The 16,647-nt window shown below is 46.3% G+C and overlaps 1 protein-coding gene across 1 annotated transcript; it reads left to right on the forward strand.

Moving 5' to 3' along the window:
• The first annotated feature begins 8,199 nt into the window (after positions 1-8,199).
• On the forward strand, positions 8,200-15,186 carry LOC113983635 (histone H3.3A). Its single transcript, XM_027712959.2, has 4 exons — positions 8,200-8,340; positions 9,765-9,919; positions 11,742-11,895; positions 14,531-15,186. The coding sequence occupies exons 2-4, from the start codon at positions 9,792-9,794 to the stop codon at positions 14,657-14,659; spliced, it is 411 nt and encodes a 136-aa protein (XP_027568760.1). The 5' UTR covers positions 8,200-8,340; positions 9,765-9,791; the 3' UTR covers positions 14,660-15,186.
• Positions 15,187-16,647: the final 1,461 nt, after the last annotated feature.

A 16,647-nucleotide genomic window follows, 5' to 3' on the forward strand; every position in this document is an offset into this window, starting at 1 on the left:
CTCCATCTTCTCTTTCCCTTTTCTGCTCTCAGGAGACCACTTTCTCCAGAAAGTGGGTTTTGAGATTTGGGAGTACTTGCTAAGAGAGATGGGACATGTCAGAACACTTCACAACTGTCTTGGAGTCAGACCTCAGAAGAGTGTTTTCATTTCTGAGACCCTTCCTCAGCTGACTGTCACAAATGAGGCTTGTAAAGCATCAATGGCATTTCAAGACAATCTTATACTTTTATGAAGAAGAAGCAGATCTATTTTGAAAGCAACCAGCCTACAGAGTATTGTTCCAAATAAATTAAGATATTGGGTGTCATACCCGATATTTTGGTCTGCTCCTTGCTGTTGGAGCCTGAGTACTTTGATCTGTGCTGTTTGCATTATACTTAAGCATGGCTAAGTTTCAGTCTGCCTGCTATCCCCAGGGCCCTCATGAAGAAGAGATTCATATCTCATGAGATTACCCCACTGAGCAAAGAAATGAAATAAATAATATTACTGGTTTAGTTCTGTCAAGTATAGTGGCTCATAGAGCCTTTCAAGGCAGTGTCAGCATGGGCTAGATACTACATCAGTGCATAAAAAGACATCCTTTACGAGAAAAGCACTGCAAAATGAAGCCAGTGGGAGCCTAATGGGTGGTGGGAAAGAGTGAGCCTTTTTTTTCCCCTCCCTAGTGCAAGCCTGCAGGCAGTTATTTTCCAGCATGTGTGAGTCTTGTGGCAAATCAGCATGCTGAAATTCTTCTACAACAGGAGCTCAGAGTAAGTCACTGTAGTAGTACTACTAGGGATCTTATTTGGGAACCAATGAGAGCCTGTGTTCATTGTTTCTCCTTGGCAGCTTTAATGAATCTATCAACACAGAAGTACTGGAAATAAAAGATTTTACAGTAGTCTCCATTAGGAGGAAACCCACAGGCCACCCAGTTCCTTCCACAGTACAATACAATGCTTCAAAAGACAGAAAAATGTTGTTATGATAACTTAGCCATGTGTGAAGATCGAGGAGAGCTAAAATGAGTTAAATAATTTTACTGTACTGTAACTTTAAGAAGAAATATTCCCCAGAACAATTGCTCTTCCCTGTACTGCAGAAAATGCTGCAAAAGCCCACTTGAAATGTGTCTGTCAATGCAAACTAACTCAGACAGGTACAGTAAATTTCAGATTCTTGTATTATCATTACAGAGAATAAACTCCCTTTTCTTTTTACTTGTCTGCCAGTCCTTTCACCCAATGCCTTAGACACATTCTTATAATTAAATTTCCCATCCCGTCTCTGAAATACATTATGACATTTGCTCATACTTTATCTAAAAAATCACAGATACTCCTTGTCGTATCATATAATTCCTAGTCTTTGGCAAGGCTGTACAATAACCTCACAATTATCTGTTGTACCCTATTCCCTATCTCATGCTAGGACATGGTTTCTGTTTCATTTAACCCTTTAGTGCACTCCAAACTGGGTGTATCTGTCTAAGAAAAATAGCATGATACTGTTCTGAGAAATGGAAGAAGAAAAGGCATAAGCTTAGAGAAGTCATTAAGAAGCTGAAGTTCTCCTGACAAGGGGAGGTTTGTGACTGTGTAAACATGCAGGGCTATTTTTCTTGTCATTTTCCTTTATCATCCCCATACATTGAAACAAATGAGAAGTTGGTTGTCCAGTATTAAGCACGGGGGTCATGCCAAATAAAACATAATATAAAATAAAGTACGACTGCTTAAAAAAACTACCTCTGTTTCTGTTTAGGATTTTTATAGTGTCAGTATAATAGGAATACAGGGTTTTTTTGTGTGATATTGCAAGTCCCGTCTCCACCTTAAGATATTGAACTGTTGCATGCAAGTCCTTCAAAGCTGATAAGAAAAAAATGAAGACTGGTTACAGCTACAACAGCTACAGCTACATCATATGTACCTGGAACTGTTCTTAGCTCTATATCAAGCAATTAAAGATATCTTTAACTTCCATTCTTTAAAAGGTAATAGATTTTTTTTTACTTTCTATTAGAAAGTATACTAAAATATTATGCATATTTAAAAGGCTATTATGAACACACAAATAAGCAAACAAGATTGGAACACAAGTGGAGCTTCAGGATGTCATTATAGGATGCTCACACAGGGTTTTTTATGAATCTTTCCACCAGAAGAAACTCACTAGGCCATGGAAAAGAAAGAATTAGTGCTACTTTATGTAATGTTATTTACTCCTTCATGTTCTGTAGGACCTTATTAGAAGGATGAGAGATGAGTTCCAGCAGTGCATATTAATAATAGGTCATACAAATGAGATTACAATAAGAGAATCCTGGATGATACACAGGGAATTAGAGCCAGGAGTCCATATATAAAAGCAGGTATATACTCAGAGAAACTAAGAGCTTGGTAACTCTTCGCAGGAGAGGATCCACAAGGGTGGAGGCTGAGTCAAACTCATGAAGCCGCCTAAAAAATAGTGGTAGTCCAAAAAAGAGAAGCAAAATCCAGGAGTCCTGGATCTTATTCTCAGAGCTATCATAGGTTTATTTTCACTCTCTTAGAACTTTGTCCTTGAAATTCCTTTTGGAAAAACTTTCCATTGAAACAGTGTTAATTTACAAAAAACAAAAAACAAAAAGGAGAAGAGGAGTCTGGGGTTTTTTTGGAGGAAAAAACCCCAGATTCCCTGCTCTTGGATTATGAGACATTAGAGAAATGCAGTTTGTCTCCAAAATAGATTGTTCTGAATCACCTGCACATATGTGATGCTCAAAGTGTGAAAAGGACTGATAATTTTGCATTTTAAAGTAGTTGTCTCTTTTAAACCTTCCTGAAGAACCCATGGATTCCAATAATTTTTTTCTCACGTGGCACATATACTCTTTCCTTATAATTTAGACAGGGGACTTTCCTTAGGGATCAGTTTTCAGGGAGACACTTCAGCACGTGCGTGAATCGAAGACTGCGTATCTTCTACTGAAGTCCTTGGGACCTGAGAGCTGCTTAAAAGTAAACATGTTATAGAGTTTTCTTTAAACAGTGGGGCTCCAATGCCTGATATATGTGAAGTATTTCAGAGAACTGCAAAAGGCAAAACACATGATTAAAAGACAGAGTGAAAGTGAGGAAAAAGCTGTGTCTACTACTTCTACATAACTTCTTATCTGCATTTCCAGTAGGTGCCAATCTCTAAAGATAGGTGTACTATACAGCTGCTAGTTTTGGCTGGTGTATTTTTGGTCTCTATATTGACAGAGAGTATAAATATTCCAGAGGATAGATAAGTGTCCTGCATGATGTAATAGGCAACCCAGCATATCAAACAACTGTGCATTTCAATGGCTGCTGTTACAATGTTGTAACTGCTGTGGTATACAAATTCATGACATAGAAAGCTTCAAAACAAATACTGATAGAAAGCTATTTACACAGAGACAAAATTATTGTAAATAATTTTGAAGTTTTAGATGACTTGTACTTTCTTTAATGAGTGCCAATGATTCACACCCCTGGTAACTTCCTAGTAAAAATACTGGAAATGGTGTATTTTCATGTTTTATGTGGATGATTATTAAAGAATACATTTAAACCTGCACCAAAATTTACAGTTAATACTAAGTTAAGGCTAAAAATATTTTAATTCTGTCAAAATACACTTTAAGAGGAAGATAGTTTTAAAGCTTGTGAGCATTTTGTACTGACATTTTACTTTAATTTCCAGAAGAAGTTGTAAGTGTATAGCAGCCACAACCAGAAACTGGGTGGCAGGCCTGCCAGGACTGGAGTGAGGATGAGGCAACATAGTCCAGTGTTTTTTAAGGATGGAATTGAAATTGGCTAGGAAAGGCTGTCCAGCCTGGGAGCTGCAGAAGGAAACACAGCAGGTATGGGACTGGGACTGGCTGAAAAACTAGGGGAAGGTGGGGACCGTTTGGCATCAGAATCAAGATGATGAAACACAGGGATACGACCAAAAAGAAAGCAGAGAAAAATGCAACTGTCTGAGCAACTACATTGAATCAAGGAGGTGTGTAGGGAATATGAAATCATAAAATGGCCATCAGGCTGGGAGCTAAGGCTGTGTGAACATGCAGATCTGGAGTGCGAAGAGTGGCTGGAGGTTTGATTAGAGAAGAGAGATGGATCTGATTGACAACAGGAAGGGAGAATTGTGTCTGGGAGGAGATGAATGAAAGTAGGAGTCGGGTGAAGGTTGCAGATAAATAGTCTTCTACTCCTTCCCTTAGTGAAATGTCTGAGTAGCTTTTTACATAAAATTAATAACACCCACTTCCCCTTTATCTGTTGAGATAGAAGTAGACTAAGTAATCCTAAGTAATTTGGATGTTTAGTTTGTGCTTTTGGGAGGGAGAGGAAAGAAATATTTCTTCTTTGACCAGAGACCGTTTGGAGTTTGGTGATAAATCATATATGTCTCTTGTAGCGGGAAGCCTTTTTGAAATGATTCTCGAAGATACCTGCAAATTTTGCTTAAAAACACGCTCTGGACTCACTTTTTTTTTTGTTGTTGGGTTTTTTTTTTGTTGTTGTTTTTGTTTGGTTTTTTTTTTGGTCCGGGTAACCTCAAAAAAAGGCAAATTTATCTGCTTTGCTGTGTTTTGTTCTGGGGCTTGTAATCTGTGCTGTTGCAAAGGGAAGCAGCTGCTACAGTTGTTTGTAGATCTTCCTGCAGTCTGTGATGTTACTGGGGTTGATCTGGTAGCTCTTTGGCCAACGGGGCCAGTGCCTTACAGCAGCCTTCGAAGCTGGCTAGAAGCTATTTGGAAAGGACTTGAGCTTGAAGCCTTAGCTCTAAAGAAACATTGTGGTTTATTTTTTTTCCCAGTAACCATTTTGAAACAGTATTTTCAGATGTATTGACTGAGTTGCAACTAATCCCAACTAACGGGAAAAAAGTCTGTCTTCCTCTGCCCGGAGTCTCCTGGGCAAGGTGGGAGAGTGTTTCCCAACAAGGGAAAGGTGAAAGAGAGTATTTTGAAAAATGTCTGCTACTTGGACAGGCAAAATAAGTATGAGCTGTGGAAATCTGCCTGTTTTTTTGCTGAATGAGGGCTGAGTGCCTTCTGTGCGAGGTGCTAAACAACATCTCTGACAACTTCTGATTTGAATGTTCCTCTTTTTCTATCCATTATCACTGGCTCCAGTCTGCACCAGCTGCTTTCCACCCTAATCTTATTTCCCAAAGCAATCTGGACACGTTCGCAGCAGCAGTGGTTACACTGGGTGAGGATGAAGTGCTGCAGTTGTCCTTGGCATGTTATTGTCGGTTAAACCAGTGGAATCTCATTAGGTTAGATTCCTTCATGGCCGCTTATGGACGCCTAAGGGTGGAAGATGCCTGTGGTCTGCAGAGATAAAGGCCCTCGGGAAGGAGGAGCAAACGCTTATCAGTACTGCCAGTGAAAGACGAACGTCTGGAGTCTTTTTAGAGTTGGGCCAGCTCTTTCTGCGCTGTCCTGTGGCCACACAAATAGCATTCGTGGCAAAGCTCAAAGGGCTGCCCCAGAGTCGTTACTGTTCCTACAGCCCCGGAAAAGCACGGGTTTAATGGCATTAATCAGCGAGGATGAAACGAGGGTGCAAAACCTGGCAATATTGGAATAGTTTTTCCTTCTCTGGGCTTTCCGTGGTTTTCCGGTGCAGTGGGCAGGCTGTACACCGTAGTCCTGCCTGCGGTATTTCGTACGCACTTTAAACCATCCAGAGCGCAGGGCGGGAGCGGCGCTGGGGTCCAAGAGGAGTCAGGAAGGCTCGATCGGCTCCCACCTTCCCGGAGGAAAACAGTGTCTCGCTGTGGGAGGGGGCAGCTCGGGGCCGGGACAGCCTCGCGCCCCGCCCTGCCTGGCGTCATGGAATTCCAGGGCGCTCCCGCCAATGGCGGCGGGGCCACGTCCAGTGCCACTCGCAGCAGCCCCGGCACGGGGGGGCCCCGGGTCCCCGCTGGTGACCTCGGGGCTGGGTCCTGCCCGGCCCCGCTGCCGCCGGGACACCAGGGAGCAGCTCCTCGCTGCGGGAGAAGGACGCGGGGAGCAGCAGGGAAGCGGTGGAAGCGCCATTTCTCCCTCCTCCCCTCCGTGCAGAGCTAAAGCTGACAGGGAAAACCTATGGATTATTAACCTCTGGGCAGCTTCTTGCAGCTGGGAACTATAGCGCTTGCCGGCTTTTAACTTTTCCAGCTGCTTATCATATGACGTGTGTGTTATGTTGGGAATTGATGCCTGTTTCGGTGCCTGGCTTTTAGTGTTTACAGAGCATTGGCAAATACTCCATCGTGTAATACTGTACAGTTCTGAGTTCTCATTCCAGCTGTCCAGTAAGGTGCTGATCTCTCATAAAATACTATCAACAGATAAATCACTCCACTAATACTTCTGTAAGTATAAAGAAAATGCTTTGTGGTTTCTTTTTCCTGACAGTCACCTCCCATAAAGTCACTGTTGGGTCAGAGGTGTGTCTGGTGTATCTACTCCCATCTGTGTAGTGCAGCCCGTTGTATTTGTCTGAGTACCAAAGCAGACTATATCTATTTTAGCAGGGTGTTCTGCCCATGATAACCCCCTCTTCCTTGTCAGGTTTGGTTAGCCCCAAGTGAATTTCTCTGCTCACATGGCTAAACCACTTCTGCTGCTGGAGGTAACTTGGATGTCTCCACACAGAAGTGTATTACATCATCATCCATAATAAAGAGTTTGCAAATCAAATATGGCTCCTTCTGATGCCTAAATGACAGACAAGATGGTGGCACCACTTTGTGTGAGTAGAGAACCTGACGCTGTAGTTGAAATGTGGTTAAGAAAATTGCAAGTGACTGTTCATTTGTATTACAATGCAGGTTACTTTCCCACAGGGCATTTAGATTCTGACACTAACAGAAAATAAAGTAAGAGTAGATTTTCTCATTAAACAACATGGCAGCTGATACAACTGGTTTGGATCTGTCGGCAATGACTCTGCTAAACTTACAGTTGCTTTTCGAATAGCTGCATTTCAAATTTGAAAGAGTTTGACAGCCATAATGTGGGGAATGTGGTTCCTCTTCCTTTCCCAACAACAGATTTTCAATGTGAACCACTGTGCCTTCAGTGCATTTCTGAGTCAGAAGTAAGCCCAGCAGTCTCCTCCTGATGCTCAGCTCTCGTTTTGCAGAAGGAGCATGGCACTTCCATGGCAGATCCTGTCTAGGTGGGCTCTGATGGGCCAGCTTACAGGGACAAATTTTTTGCATTGCTTCTATGTAAAGAAAAAAATCACAGAATCAATCATAGAATCAATTAGGTTGGAAAAGACCTCTCAGATCATCGAATCCAACCTATGACTGAACACCACCAGGCCAACCAGACCATGGCACATAAGTGCCATCTCCAGTCTTTCCTTAAACACTTCCAGAGATGGTGACTCCACCACTTCCCTGGGCAGCCTGTTCCAATGCCTAATCACCTTTTCTGTGAAGAAATTCTTCTTAGTGTCCAACCTAAACCTCCTCTGGGGCAGCTTGAGGCTACATCCTCTTGTCCTGTTGCTGGTTGCCAGGAAGAGAGACTGACTCCCACCTGGCTACAACCTCCCTTTCAGGCAGTTGTAGAAAGTGATGTCACCCCTGAGCGTCCTCCTCCCCCAGGAACAACCCTGGCCCCCTCAGTCACTCCTCGTAAGACTTGTATCCAGCCCCTTCATCACCTTTGTCTGGACTTGCTCCAGCACCTCCACATCTTTCCTGAATTGAAGAGCCCAGAACTGGACACAGCGCTCGAGGTGTGGCCTCATCAGTGCCGACTACAGGGGGACAGTCACTTCCCTAGTGCTGTTGGCCGCCCAGTGAACCCAACCTCCCCAAAAAATCCACCCAAAACCTAGTAGGGGAAAGACAGGGTCCCCTCATACTTTGGTGGGGTTAAAGCCAGGCCCAGCTGGCTCCCGGCGGGTGCGGCTGGTAGGGGTCCGGGCTGGCGGAGCCGGGGGGGTCCGGGCTGCCGTGACGGGGTGTCCCGGGGCGCTCCCGGCCCGCGGGAAGGGCGCGCGGGGCGCAGGGAATCCCCCAGCGCGCGCGGCGTGCCTTTTGTGTTTGTACACACGGGGCGGGGGCGGGGCCGGGGGCGGGGCCGCGCCTTCCCTCCATTGTGCGCCATTGGCGGGCGGGCGGGCAGGGGGCGGGGCCGCGCGCGCGGGGGGCGGAGCCGGGCGCGGGGCCGGCCCTCCCGGGTCGGCCATCTTTCAATTGTGCTCCGAGCCGCCGCCAGCAGCAGCCGCAGCAGCTCCGGCTCCTCCTGCGCCCGCCCGCTCGCCCGCCCTCCATCCCTCCCTCCCGCACGGCAGCCGCGCTCGCCCAGCGGACGGGGTAAGTCTGGCGCCGCGCCCGCCGCCCCCCCTGCGCCCCGACACCCACCCGCCGCCCTCCGCCGACCCTCCCCACAAACTTTTGGGGGGCTCGGGAGGCGGCGGCGGCGCCGGTTCGCCCTCGCCGCGCCGCCTTCCCGGCGCAGCCGGAGCGGCTCCCTCCGCCGGCACCCCCGGCCCCGCTTCGCGCGGTCGTTGCCCCCCTCTGCTCCCCTCGCCCCCGCTCCAGACCCCCACCAGCCGCCTCCCCAGCCCCTTAGCTGCCTCCTCAGCCCGACATCCCCCGGATCGGGGCTGGGAAGCGGCCGCAAAGAGGAGCCGCTCGCCAGCCCAGGGTAACTCTCCTGCCTTCCTTCCCCTGCTCCCCACAGTTGTTGCTCAGCTTCACCATCTTGTCTCTTTTCTCTGGTCACCGACCATATTTTTTTTCCTATTGCATAAAAAACAATAAAAAGGGAAAGAAATTCGCCGAAGGAACGACCCAAACGCAACGCAATTTTTTGGTTTTCGAGTGCAAACTTTTCCGCTGCCTCCCCCTGCATCTGCACCCGCATGGTTTGGAGTTCCTGGCGATATTTTTGGCGTTATTTTTCGCAATTTATTTTTTCCTCCTTTGCAAAAGGACTAGGGCTGCATTTCGTGATTGTTTCCATTTTGTTCTGGCTCTGGGAGCTGAGTTTGCCTGTGAGAGGCGCTTGGGAGCGAGGCAGCTCTTGGGGAAGCAGTTACACAGAAAGAGAAAGACGGGCACCCAGAAAACAACCCCCCGAAAAAAAAGTTTGTTGCTTTCTCCCACTTTATCCGGCCCCTTTCCTTTTCGCACGATAAACGCCGGGTTGCCTGCGGTTGCCGGCGGGTCGGGGAGCGCGGGCGGGCGGCGCCGGGCAGCCCGGGGAGGGCCGGCGGGGGCTGCCGCTCCGCTCTCCTCCGCTCCGCAGGTTCGGAGGAGGTTTTCCGGCGGGTGGGAGCGGCGGGTCCGTGCCAGCCCCCCGATGTTTGCCGGGCGGTATTTGCAAACACTTGGCAGGTGACGGGCGGCCGGCGGGGGGGAGGCGACAGCCGCCTCTCTCCGCGTCTGCTGCCGCGCGGCTCGCTCGTCTTCGAGCCGCCGCCGCCTCGGTATTGAATTCGTGGGCAAAAAAGCTGTATTTTAATATTCCGCGATCGGCAGACGTTTAATTTCTAATTTTTTTTTCCTTTTCTGGTGCGGTTTTTTTTTTTTTTGGCGTTGGGTTGTTGTGGGTTTTTTTTCGCTTGTCTGTCAGCGGGCTCGGCGCTCAGGGCTCGCCGGGCAGGGTCGCGCTGCGCGGGACGGGGGGCAGCGCTCCCGCCCGCCCCGGGGGCAGGTGCCGCGGGGGGCGCACGCTGAACGGGGCGACCACCCCCCACCCCGCCTCCCCCCTCTCCCCACATTCCCCCCGGCAGGTGTAAGGCAGCGACGTCGGCAGGAGCATGGCCCGTACCAAGCAGACCGCCCGCAAGTCCACCGGCGGGAAGGCGCCCCGCAAGCAGCTCGCCACCAAAGCCGCCCGCAAGAGCGCGCCCTCCACTGGCGGGGTGAAGAAGCCGCACCGCTACAGGTAACGCAGCGCCGCGCAGAGGCGGCCGCGGGCCGGTACCGGGAACACCTCCCACCAAATCTCTCCTTTACCCCCCCCCTCCTCCCCGCGGGGCCGGCGGGGCGGGGGTCGCTTCTCCCCGCCTCCACCGCGCTCCCTCCGCGCCCGCTCCCCCGGGACCGCCCGCATGCCGGCAAAATAACCAGAAAAAAAAAATGACAAGCGCGGGTCCCCGCCTACCGCAAAAATAAGCAGAAATTCCCAGAGCGGCACCTAAACCCGGCGTTTACCATCGGCCCCTTTCTGGCCGTTCCAGTGCCGGTCCCTACAAAATCGACAACTCCCCCCGCCCTGCCACTGCGGCGACCCCGACTCGGCGTTGTTGTCTTTTTGTTTTTGTTTTGGTTGTTTTTTTTTTTTAAATTTTTATAATTTCGTACCTGTGATTATGTAGAGGCCGCAGCGGGGCCGCCAAGTTTATTGTTAGGGGCGCGTTCCGCGATCCCCCGGCGGGGCCGGCTCCGGGCGCGGGGGCCCTGCAGGGCGGGCGAGCGGCCGCGAGAGGGCGCCGCGGGCCCGCGGACGCGCCGGGACCCAAAAAGCGGCGCCTGAGCAGCCGGGCGGGAGTCGCCGGCGGAGCTGTCAAAGCAGCCCCCTCCGGACGTGAAGTTCTCCGATCCTTGCTCGGTGTGGGATGGCGGCAGCCGTGCTTCAGCTTGGAGGGTGGCTTTGGGTTGGGTTTTACGTGTTTCGTGGGGAAAACGTGGATCGGGAAGAAGTCGGTTTGGAATAGCGGACTTCATCTAAAAGTCTGAGAGGGGGGGTCTTAGCAATGTGTAAAACTATCTGAAGGGAGGGTGTCAAGAGGATGGAGTCAGGCTCTGCTTGGTGGTGCCAAGTAATAGGACACGAGGCAACGGGCAGAAACTGATGCACTGGAATTTCCACCTGAACATAAGGAAGGACTTTACTGTGGAGGTGACTGAACACTGAAACAGCTTCCCCAGAGAGGTTGTGGAGTCTCCTTCCTTGGAGATACTCAAAAGCCATCTGAACACAATCCTGAGAAACCTGCTCTGGGGGAACCCTGCTGAAGCAGGGAGGTTGGGCCAGATGACCCACTGTGGTCCCTTTCTACTTGAACCATTCTGTGATTCTGTCTGTTGCTGTAGGTGTGAGGCAGAATTAATCCACTGAGAAAAAGATAATTAAGCTGAAGCAGGAAAATACAAAGTTCTCACAGAAATAAGTGTGGTATTAATTTCACAGATGGACTTTGTGTCTGTGAGAGTATGCTGTTAATCTAAATTTGTCATTCTAACACCAAAACTTAACACAAGGAAATATGCTGGGTACTTTGTACTGATAATATAACACAGAATGTAAATTTTTGTTAGTTCTGTGAATATTGACAGTAGGGAAGAAGAATCAGATTTCCCTTAAAACTGTGCTTGCTGTCAGGCTGATTGCTGTGAGGGTACCTGTGGTACAGCTGAACTCATGACAGCTTTGCCGTTTGCCACGTCTGCACTGAGCTGTGTTGGTGTCAGCCAGCATGTGCTGTCCACCTCTCGGGGAAATCAGGGCTCAAGGGCCTCATGAGTCTGCCTGACCTGGGGGATCCCTGTTGAGGGCAGTGGAGGCTGGCAGAGATTGATGGTGAGAAGACAGTGGCCCCTCGCCAATGAACTGGTTTCGTATTGTAATGCTTGGACTCTCCTAGGGAAAACGAAGTGTATGAGGCTTAGTTTAGTCTGGATAGTGAACCTGTATTTTTAAAGTGATGCAGAATATGTTTGAATACTAATAATTTTATTTTTTTTTAATTATTTAATTTTAAAAGGCCGGGTACTGTGGCTCTGCGTGAAATCAGGCGCTATCAAAAGTCCACCGAACTTTTGATCCGCAAACTTCCCTTCCAGCGTCTGGTGCGTGAAATTGCTCAGGACTTCAAGACAGATCTGCGCTTCCAGAGCGCTGCCATCGGTGCTTTGCAGGTGAGTCTTGCCGAGGGGGCTCACAGTGGGCAGCCCGGGGGTGGCTCAGAGGGCAGGAGTCAGTGCTGGAAGTGCCATCACGGCCAGGCATCCCCCAAAGCCCCCCGGACCCGGGGGCTGGCGGTGCAGGAGGGCTCCGCCTCCCACCCCCATTGGCCAGGCTGTTTCCAGGGTTAGTCTCGGCTCTGCCTGATTGCTGGGCTGCTGTGGTGGGCGGGGCCCCTCCTGGGGCGGGGCTGATCCGGGGTGGGGGGGGGTTTGCACACCTCAGCCTTGCCTTGCTTGCTTGGAGTGGACCTGGTGATTCCTATGGATACCATAGGCTGAAATAATGCAGTGACAGGTCAGCAGCAGCTCCTTACGAAGGCTGTAAATGTGTTTTTTGGGGGGGCTGTCTTGGTTTATTTTTAAATAGCCCCCACCTCTCAAGCAGTTAGAACAGCGCATCTTATTAAGACACTTAAGAAAAACGTGCTTCCTCCATCCTTGAGCTTTGCTAGAGGCTTTGCCTTTGAAAGCTCTGCAGTCTGAGAGGAAAGCGGCGTGTAAAGCTCATTCTGGTGTGTCCTAATGGAGCCCTTGGTGTCCTCAAATGCTCTTTAAAGAAAAGCAGCTCGGTGAGCCACATCTAAACACAGTTAGGGAAACAGGTGCTTTTGTATGATGTAGTTGATACTAAACACATTTTTTTAATATATTAGTTATATAACTTATTCAGAGTGTACAGAGAGTGAAATATTAATTGCTCTTTCTGGCCCCAAATTCCTCAATCAAAGTTAGGGCCCCCCGCAAGACTCAGTTCTTATCATGGGAATATTTCCCTCTCATGATAAAAAGACACTCCTGATTAAAGATAGGTCTTTACTGTTCTTTTAGCTGTTGAAAGATTGTTCCAGAACCCATCTGTAATTGTAGACTGTCTGACATACAGGCAAAATGGTCTCTTTCTAGTTAATGACTTCCACTTGATAAAGGGCCAAGACATATGCCATGAGATCCTATAAACTTGAGCACATGCTTAGCTTCAAAAGGAGGCTGTGTGCATTTGCAGAGTTGCTGCTTTTGCTTTTAGTTATTCTGTGTGGCAGTTTTTAAATCCTGAGGTTTTCCGATGTGCCTTTTTGTCTACAACTGCTTATTAAAATTTGTAGTTAATACATTTTCAGAAGGCAGGTTTAAACATTCCTGCTTTTGCTCTAAGGAGTTGTTGGTATAGGACTTTGTCACATATTATTCCTAGTGCTTCCTGCTTGCATATTTGCAAAAAAAACCTCCAAAAAACAAACCCAAAAACTTTTAACCCCTTGGGTACCATGTTACTTGTGCCAGCATGGCTTTTTGGTGAAGTGTCTTAACTTTTCATGTAGTGATTTAGCAAAACTTTGTTAGGGCTACTGCATTTGAAATGACTTAGTAATGCTACAGTCAGCATCTGCTATAGTAAATATTTTTCTCTCTTCATATTAGATAATCCTATGTTTTTAAACAGGGTCTTTGAACCTAGTAAGTTGATTTTTGCAGTTCTTGGTAATGAAGTGGTTCACACAACCTGCTCTTGCAGGTATTCTAGAAAGGGTGACCTCAGCCTCCTTTCCATAAGTGACCCCCAACATTCCTGTCTTCTCACAGCTGTTTGCTGTGTCCTGGTCTGATACTGGCATGCTAAGATGCTTCCTAGGAGATTGATTCTGTGTCAACCCAAAAATGTGTAAACATTGCTGTGCTGGGCTTAACAGCAGCTAACTTAACGTGAGTCAGAATAATTAGGTCCAACTGAGCATCTGTCTGACTTGGAATCCTGTCTACAGTTGTTCAGTAACAGGGAAAACACGATGGCCAGAGTTGTGGTTTTCCCAGGATAGAGCTTCTTGCGCTCCCAGGCGCTGCCCCTCTGAGTCTCACAGTTGGGAGGTGAAAACCTCCTGAGATAGTGGGGGCCTCTGCTGTGTCCCCAAATAGACAGGAAGGCAGGAAGAAAGTATAGAAATAGGATAAGTGTCTAATGGTACTTCTCTGACTGCAATCCTGTTTTTGGTGGTTCAAGGAGTTCCTGAGCTAAAGGAGTTGTTCTTTTATTTCCAGTAATTCTCAGTTCATTTTTTCTGCTAATTTTTGACTTTTGAATTAAGCCACCTCTTCAGTATCCTTTGGCCAGAACTCTGTGCCCAAACTGTGTGGTTTGAAGGCATATCTGCTCTTCTTTTCCCCGGCACCTGATGCTCAGTAACTCTTACTCTGGTAGAGGCAGCAAACAGGTCACTCAAATAGTGTAACCCAGCCTTTGAAAAGAGAATTTCCTAAACAAACTAACCTTTTGATAAGATAACCCCTTCCTTATCTTGTGAGAGTCCCATAAGAATATTGGCTCAGTTGTGTTCTGGAGGATGTCTTTACCAAATGGCAGCAATATACTACTTTGACGTAGTGTATTTGATGGTTTATAAGAAAATGGAGGCTTTTAATTTTTGAAAATCTAAAACTTTTGATGTTTGTGAGTAATAAAGAGAGAAACCTAAACTTCATGCCATGTTACATTGTACTTTTAATTCTTAATTACGTTTTGTTTTTGTTTTTGTTTTTTTTTTCCTGGTGCTCAGAGAGTCAAAGTGTTCTTAACTCTTTTCTTCCACACTAGGAGGCAAGTGAAGCCTACTTGGTTGGCCTGTTTGAAGATACCAACCTGTGTGCTATCCATGCCAAACGTGTCACAATCATGCCAAAAGATATCCAGCTAGCACGCCGCATACGTGGAGAGCGTGCCTAAACTTCACTAAGATGGGTTTGTCATTCTCGAAGCAAAATCTTCTTCCTGTTATTGGTAGTAATGAACGTTAGATATTTTTTCCATGGGGTTAAAAGGTACCTTAAGTATATGGTTGCAAGTGGAAAAATAGGGGACAGAATTGGGTATTGGCAAGTTTTCTTTCCATTTTCATTTGTGTGTGGATTTTTAATATAAACAAGGGGACATAAAACTATCAAAATGCGGTCAAAAAAAGAAAAATGAATTGTTGAAACTTGTTCACCAAAACAACTTTATAAAAAAAAAAAGAATTATAAATAAACCTGTCAAATTTTTCTGGACAATGCCAGCATTTGGATTTTTTTAAACGAGTAAATTTCTTATCAATGGCAACTAAATGGTGTTTGTAGCATTTTTATCATACAGTAGATTCCATCCATTCACTATACTTTTCTAACTGAGTTGTCCTACATGCAAGTACATGTTTTTAATGTTGTCTGTCTTCTGTGCTGTTCCTGTAAGTTTGCTATTAAAATACATTAAATGATGCCTGCTTTTAGTCTTGATTTTTAAATATTAAACATGGGTTATACTGGTTAAAAAATACCCAGCCTTCCTTTCCCTTTTTCTCTTCAATGCATGGCCTAAATGCTTAGAGCAGATCTGGGAAACACTGGGGATGCTACCTTGGCTGAAGTACTGAGGGTTTTTTGTAAGGGTGTAAAATTTCTGTCTGCTCCACATGAAAGCAAATTTGGTGAGTATAGTACCAGGTAGAGTCTGGAGTTGAACCGAGCTCTCTAGCTAAGCTACAGTGCTAAGAGAAAGCAATTTGTTACCATTTAGATTCCTTTCTTGCTTAGTGCTGAATTTGGAAGCATTTTTGGTTTTCATGGGTTTTTAGTATGGTATAAGTGGTGGAGTGTATTGCTTTGGGTTTTTCTGGTGTGTTTTGGGGGTTGAGTTTTTATTTTTCTTGAGTATTTTTTGTTGTTTTTTTTTTTTTTAACCCTTTTGCACTCTGCTACTTTGTTTCTTGGTTTGTAGGTGTTCATTTTTTGGTTGACTGCCTTTCTGTTTCAGTCACACCCTCTGGCATTTTTGAGAGCTTAGTCCACATGTGATTCGCTTCAGTTTGTACACTCCAAACAAAAACACACTTCTGTACCATTTTTAATAGTTAAAGTTCTTCACAGAAGCAGTACTTAGACAGGATCACACATTTAAAACTTACTGGGTTTTCTATATTCCCCTCCCAATTGCTGATGAAAGTTCATGTGGAGGAATTTACTGCTGAAATCATGTCCTGTGAAAATTTGGTTTCAGTTTTTCCCCTGAAACTTGTTTAAGGATTCTGATTGACCAGTGTGGAAATGAGTTATGTGCTGCACTTCTTGATAGCCCTTGCAGATAATGAAATGAGTTACACAGAAGATATGTGGGTGGTGAACAGATTTTACCTCTACGCTAACACTCCTGCAGAGCTTATTTGCTGCTAACTTCTTTCAAGAGGTTTTGAGTGAGCTCTAAACACATGAGTGAATTTGTCTGAAGATTTCCAAAGAGGATTAATAGAGATATTATTATCTGTTTTGGTATCTTGAACACAGAGCCAAAAATTACAGAATAAATCACATTATTCATAACTTGCTCAGCTTTAGTAATGAATGCTGTCTGCCAGGGTTGTGCAAAGTAAAGTCTATTTAAATGGAGTAGCTTGTCACAGAGAAGACTTATGCTAGACGAAATGTGATCACATCCTTTTGATGCCAAGCACTTCATAGCTATCAACTAAAAATTAAGGAAGACTTGTCTTGGAGCACCCCGAACAACAGAAATAGAAAAGGTGAGCAATGGAGGCTTAGACAGAAGTGACATCTTAAATCAGCTATTTGATAACAACCTTGTTAAACTTGCTATAAATGCATTTCAATATAATTCACTACTTGTTTTGTCCTGTACTTCAGAATTCTGTTTCACCTATCAGTCAACAGTGCTGCAAGCACTTA

This window comes from Pipra filicauda, unplaced genomic scaffold (genome assembly GCF_003945595.2).
Source record: "Pipra filicauda isolate LSUMZ 115617 unplaced genomic scaffold, ASM394559v2 scaffold143_size2779998_pilon, whole genome shotgun sequence".
Classification (NCBI taxonomy): domain Eukaryota; kingdom Metazoa; phylum Chordata; class Aves; order Passeriformes; family Pipridae; genus Pipra; species Pipra filicauda.

Bases quoted from the DNA above. Each gene is read 5' to 3' on its own strand.
- LOC113983635 (XM_027712959.2), top strand. From the start codon at position 9,792: ATGGCCCGTACCAAGCAGACCGCCCGCAAGTCCACCGGCGGGAAGGCG. The intron at 9,920-11,741 runs GTAACGCAGCGC...TAATTTTAAAAG, and splicing joins AAGAAGCCGCACCGCTACAG to GCCGGGTACTGTGGCTCTGC. The intron at 11,896-14,530 runs GTGAGTCTTGCC...CTTCCACACTAG, and splicing joins CTGCCATCGGTGCTTTGCAG to GAGGCAAGTGAAGCCTACTT.